Here is a 6,422-nt window from a genome sequence, read left to right on the forward strand (position 1 = left end):
ACATCCTGAAATAATTGACATAACGCACCAAATTAAAAACTCAAAAATATAATAAGCACTGCAACAAAGATACCGGACTCTCTCCAAAGCTCTTGAATCCCTTGAACAAGATTTCAACAACAAAACCCAAAATAACCAGCATAGTATAAATCAATTGATCAAATTAAACATTAAACAAACGTATGAAATAACTTTCAACCTTGAAAACATGAAGTCGGAGCTTGATAAATGATAACCTCGAGGCAAATCTTCTGACTCATCCCTTTTTGGCTCACGAAGTGTAGCCTATGCGATCGTAACTTTGTCTGTCTGTGCGTTTGTGCGTGTGTGTGTGTGTGTGTTTGTGCGTGTGTATGTCTGTGGTAGAAACTTTAACATTTCCGAGTCTATGTGTGAGTGGTTATCCAAGACTATGGATAAAGCTCGCATAAGATTACGTCACGGTCAAAAGTGTTTGACGTCAATTAATGCATCATGACGGCATGCCTCCCTGTAGTCTTTCTCTCTCGCGTGGTGTGTGTGGTCTCGGTCATTGTTATTTTGAGCGGGCCGAGACTATTTGGCAGTCGTGTCCCTGTAAGTAGGCTACATGCAGACAGACAGATCTAGATCTAGTGTCTCTCTTTCTTGCACAGTGTCACCTAAGCTTACTGTGTGTGTGGGTGTGTATGTGTGACGGAGTGATTGAGTTTGTGTTACTGTTTGTCTATTTCTTACGTGAGCCTTAAAGGCTTCGCCTCTTGTTACATGTATGAATTCAATAATCAAGCAAAACTTGGAAACTAATCTTCATAAACATTAAACTGCTCAAGTTTTAAATATAGTTAACTTCTAATAGGTACAGTTACATATATAATAACAAATTATTCAAATAAAAAAGCCCACCATCATCGAATACAAACCTATGATAAGTACTACATGTAGTAGGTGTTCTCAAAGTAAATAGATAAGGCCCCCCCCAAAAAAGGTCTGTTTACCGTAACATAGGCCCAAAAAATAGGGTCGGTAGGTCGGGATTTTTTTTTTTCCTCCAAAAAACCATATTTTTATGTTATTTTGCAAAAAAAACATGATTTTTTTTTATTAATTTTTTTTTCCTTAAATGCCAAAAAAAGTCTAGGGTCGCGCGAAAAAAATAGGGTCGGTCGGGTTACCGTAAACAGACTATTTTTTTTTTTTTGCCTAAGTATTAGACATAAGCTTGGACATGGTTACTTTCATAAACAAAGAGACTGCCAACATTCCAAAATTCAGAATAAAAAAACCAAGAAAGGTAAGTTGTTGGAACGTTGTGATTGACAAAAATATGTTACAATCACAAATATGTCGACCCCACGGTCTTTTAAGTGAACAGACAAACAATAAGTCACAATTAATAATTCCATCAAGGTACTAATTGTTTGTCTGGTCACTTAAAAGACTTGGGTTACCGGCACGGTTGGCCTAGTGGTAAGGCGTCCGCCCCATGATCGGGAGGTCGTGGGTTCGAACCCCGGCCGGGTCATACCTAAGACTTTAAAATTGGCAATCTAGTGGCTGCTCCGCCTGGCGTCTGGCATTATGGGGTTAGTGCTAGGACTGGTTGGTCCGGTGTCAGAATAATGTGACTGGGTGAGACATGAAGCCTGTGCTGCGACTTCTGTCTTGTGTGTGGCGCACGTTATATGTCAAAGCAGCACCGCCCTGATATGGCTCTTCGTGGTCGGCTGGGCGTTAAGCAAACAAACAAACAAACAAAGACTGTTGGGTTGATATATATTTGTGTTGTAACATATTTTTGTCAATAACAATGTTCCAACAACTTACCTTTCTTGTTTTTTGATTCGTGGTTTCTTTCATTAACAAGACTGTATGTGATTAGATCGTCTGCCATGTCTTCCCAACATGCACTCTTCCATGGTGTTTATCGGGTTATTGCTTTTCTCTTTTCGATAAGTTTGAAATGCTTGGCCCTCTTTGCCCTGCTTGTCACAGAGTTATAATTCTTCTTAGTCCTACTTACCGGTACCAGAACTTGATCTGCTTCAGCTGGTTGACTTGTATCTTGTTCCGGTGCAGACCCCTTGTGCGTTTCCACTGAAGATTCCTTGTGCGTGTGTGGAGACGACATGTGTGTGTCTGCTGAAGAGTCCCTCTGCGTGTCTGCTGAAGAGTCCCTGTGTGTGTCTTCTGAAGAGTCCCTGGGTGTGTCTGCTGAAGAGTCCCTGTGTGTGTCTGCTGAAGAGTTCCTGTGTGTGTCTGCTGAAGAGTCCCTGTGTGTGTCTTCTGAAGACTTCCTGTGTGTGTCTGGAGACAACATGTGCGTGTCTGCTGAAGAGTCCCTGTGCGTGTCTGCTGCAGACTTCCTGTGCGTGTCTGCTGCAGACTTCCTGTGTGTGTCTGCAGAAGAGTCCTGTTGTTCCGGGCGCTGCCGACTGGACACAGCATCATCATCTTTTACAAATGTCTCACTGAGAGCTCCCTGGCGAGCTTTAGGGCATGACTTCTTTTTCAGATGCATGCTGAATCCTCTCTGTGACTTGAATTCTTTGCTGCAGTTAGGACAAATATATGTTAAGCCTCTGTTGTTGTCAGGGCTATCCGTCGGCATTCTGCCCCAGGTGCTCAACTTGTCTGCAGTCTGTACTGAACCTTGAACAAGTCCTCTTCTTTTCATTCCAGATAATATCTGTTTTCCTTTACCCGAACTGCTTCTGACACCCCTGGGATCACTTTGCTTTGTTGACGAAGTCATGTCACATTTATGCAGCATCACAACAGCAGTTTTGGATTGCATGTCCTTTTCACTCAAAGATTGCACCTTTTGTTGCAATGATCTGCTGGCAAGGTCTTTTTCCACCCTTTTTTCCCACTTTTGATCCTTTTTCGTCTGTTCAAAAGTCATCTCAATATCTAAATCCTCTTCCCCATCAAAGACCTCCATATCCAAACAACCATCCGAGTCTTCATCGCCTTCACACAGGGTCTGTGTGAGAGAGTCCTCCTTAGAGTTTGACGGTAGCTTAGAAGTGAGAAACGGTGCATGCAGGCGTGCTTGCATGCGTGCATTTGAAGTGATACTCTCTGATGTTGACATCCTTGACAGCGCAGCTTGTTGAAAAGGCATTTGACCTTGAGTAGACGAGAGCATTGCTGCTCGCTGTGAAGACGGCAGTAATGAAGGAGATTCCTGCGAAGACGGCTGTAACGATGGGGTTTGTGGCAGAGACGGCTGAACCAAAGGAGCTAACTGCGAAGAGAAGGGTAAAGGAGGGAGCTGTTGTGAAGATGACTGTACTGAAGGCAGTTGCTGTGAATATAACTCTTTTCCAGAAGAGGCTGGTAAAAAGACGTTTCCAACAAGCAGCTGGGAAGGTAGGAAAGTTAGCTGAGAATAGATCTGAGAAGGTGTGCCTTGCTGGGTGTGGATCTGGGAAGACATGCCTTGCTGTGAACAGATCTGAGAAGGTGTGCCTTGCTGTGAAGGACCTTGTGATGACCGCTGACATTTGGTACAGATCAGCGTAAGAAGGCTGTTGCACTGACCACATCGGGCACCATGAGGTGCATCCTGTCCATCGCTGAAATACCTGTAACAAACAGTTGATCTGTTTTCTGTCCTTTACTGCCATAAACACCATTACTGTTTGTTTTTTGGATAGTGTACACTCAATCCTTTTAGAAGTCAGTAAATGGAACTCATATTATATGTTTGCCATTAACTTCAAGCAGTCAATCAACTGTCATTTGGTCATTTGGCTCACAAATTCATTGGTAAAATTTTGAGGTAACTCCTGTCATTTTTCTAATCATTCTTTTCACCTTTCTGTCAGCCCTATAACAAAAATTTAATTTTTTTAAAAAAGACATGAAAGTAAATGTAACCAAACCTATTCTAACGTAGTTGCCAAATACTCCCAAATCACTGTCCTCAGTTCCTTGCCAAGTCTAAACGAGTCTTTCCTTTTTTTCAAATCTAAGATGATGGAACAAACTTAATAACACTAGTTATAAGCAATCCAAAAGGACAAAAATCGACTTAAAAAAGAAAAGAAGACAAAGAAAACAGTTGCTAGCTGACTATGATGTGCTATTGTGTATGACCACAATGTTGGTAAAATGTCCTGAAATATACATACATGTGCGATTCGCAGATTTGTGGCAACATGCTTGCACCCATTTGAATGAGTTCATCTTTATTTTGTGAATGTAGTCCTCTTATAGTACTGCATGTATTCTAAAAAATAAATAAACAAAGAATTACAAAAGACTTTGAGTAGTAAGAAGTCCATCAAACCATTAACATTTCAACTTACAGTGAGAGCAGAAACCTGCAGACATCCGCATCTGTTGTCAGGCCACGTGAGGCTCCCACAGTGTGCCAGAGATCCACAACATCATCCTCTATCACCACGATCTGTTTGATGGTCTCCACCTTGCATTCTATTGGACTATTCCCTTCCATGGTTATGCTGTTCTACACCGTGTCAGGTGAATCCTCTGGGTCTGCAGATCTTGTGATGCCCGTTTCTTCCTGTCAGTGTGACATCACATACTTCCTTATCTGTAAGAGTAATGATACGCAGGACTGAAACATATTGCTTACAAAACACTGGCACTAAAACTTAGTAAAAGAAATTTTCTTGATCATGCATTGCATAATGTTTTTTATTCTTCTACTTTTAGTGAGTTAGTAGACAAAGTCCACATGCAAGAATCATTTAATGATTTATTTTCCACTCTAAGGGATAGAGAGAAATCAAGGTGACCCAATCAAGCAAATGACCAAAACATTTTTTTTTTTCAAAAAGGGCAGAGCTGCTTATTTTCAGGTATCAGTCTAGACCAATCCGTCAACTTTAGCATTATAAATTATGCAGAGCTCCTCCGGTGGCATTACTGACTTATTTTTGACACAAGTCTTTCAAAGCAAGGAATATTTATCCAAAAAGTATTTTGTGCAATGCCAATGAGCTCCAAAATTAAGAATACAATTTGATCGAGCAAAAAAGACTGCCATGGTTATTCTATGGTACTACTAGTACTACTACTGGTAGACAAAATGCATGCAGCACTGTCTCCCTTAAAAAAAAGGCTGCTCTGACCTTTTCTATATTTTAAAACCCATGTGAAGGCATCTGTATGTACAGTTAATTCCGTAACTTCAAAGCTTTAGCAAGATCTAAAATGACCTCTAATGCTTACAACTACATGGACAGGTTCTGCAAAATCAGAGGCTTAAAAGTTTCATTGCAGTAGAAAACCGTTCCTGAACGCTAAAGTTCAACCACAGGCGGAAGGTATCGTTCACTGGATGGACCACTACTATCATAGAAAGTCTCTCTACGATAGTGGTGGTCCAGTGAACGATACCTTCCGCCTGTGGCTCAACATTACCCCCAAAAAGACCCCCCCCCCCCCACCCCCCCTCATCCCACCGCTCCACCTCGAAACATTGCCCCCCAAAATGTATTATGTTTACGACAAAATTGGCAGACTCAAGAGGTTCAAGTTCAACACACAAAACTAACCAGTAAAGCAAAACAAAATAATAGGTGTGGTTACGGTAACATAGCCCAAAAAAATAGGGTAGCAAGGTAGGCAATCACTTTTTTTTTTTAAACTTTTTTTTCTAATGTGTACAAATTAAACCTACTTGACAGGGAAATAAGTGTACGACTCGGGCGATTTCGCTTTCATTGCGTTTTCTGCACTTTTTGGGGGGACAAATGTAATAAAAAGTTATAGGGTCGGCCCCTAAAAAATAGGGTAGGTCGGGTTACCGTAACCACACCTATTTTGTTTTTAGGCCTAACTTTACTAAGTCTTGATTCCGACTCGTGACGTTAGGCTCTCTTCCGTCTTCGACCGCTGTATGCACGTTTTAGACGACTGATGTTATTTGATCATTCCAGTCAATAAAGCTGCATTGCAAACTCATCAAGAATATGATAAAATAAACACATGTTCGTAGTTTTTAGTTGCATTAGTTACCTGTAAGTTTTAGCAGCTACTTTTCGTGTAACCGGAAGTAATCCATAGTTGTGGTTCTTACCCCCAGCATCTTTTTACCCCAAAACTGGCAGAAGGTCAAATAGACGAATCCCGAAAATAACTGTCGAGTTTAATAAATGAGTTGTAAAAGAGTACATATCCTTGCTTTTACGGGGAACAAAGATAGGAGGTGCCAATCACAAGAGAGGGATGTGTCTGAAACACGTTGTTTATTTATTTGTCCCTGAATAAGCAAATTCTCGTTCACACTGGCAGTCAGCCCATAAAGTATTCTTCTTAAATTCTTCTTCTTACATTAGTGAGGAAATCTCTGTACATGGCTCCTGTCCTCATTTGGTTGATGCGCCTAATTTCCCGAGATTGAAAGATAAAGTGAATAGTGTACCTATGAAAATTTAAAAAAACATGGGTGGGTTGGTAGGCAAGCT

The 6,422-nt window shown here is 41.0% G+C and overlaps 1 protein-coding gene across 1 annotated transcript; it reads right to left on the reverse strand.

Moving 5' to 3' along the window:
* Positions 1-1,390: 1,390 nt before the first annotated feature.
* LOC138965404 (protein starmaker-like) lies at positions 1,391-4,566 on the reverse strand. Its single transcript, XM_070337543.1, has 2 exons — positions 4,296-4,566; positions 1,391-3,569 (listed from the first exon to the last, which is right to left on the reverse strand). Exons 1-2 carry the CDS (start codon positions 4,442-4,444, stop codon positions 1,904-1,906), a joined length of 1,815 nt encoding a protein of 604 aa, XP_070193644.1. The 5' UTR covers positions 4,445-4,566; the 3' UTR covers positions 1,391-1,903.
* Between the last annotated feature and the right edge of the window lie 1,856 nt (positions 4,567-6,422).

This window comes from Littorina saxatilis, linkage group LG4 (assembly GCF_037325665.1).
Source record: "Littorina saxatilis isolate snail1 linkage group LG4, US_GU_Lsax_2.0, whole genome shotgun sequence".
In the NCBI taxonomy this organism is placed as follows: domain Eukaryota; kingdom Metazoa; phylum Mollusca; class Gastropoda; order Littorinimorpha; family Littorinidae; genus Littorina; species Littorina saxatilis.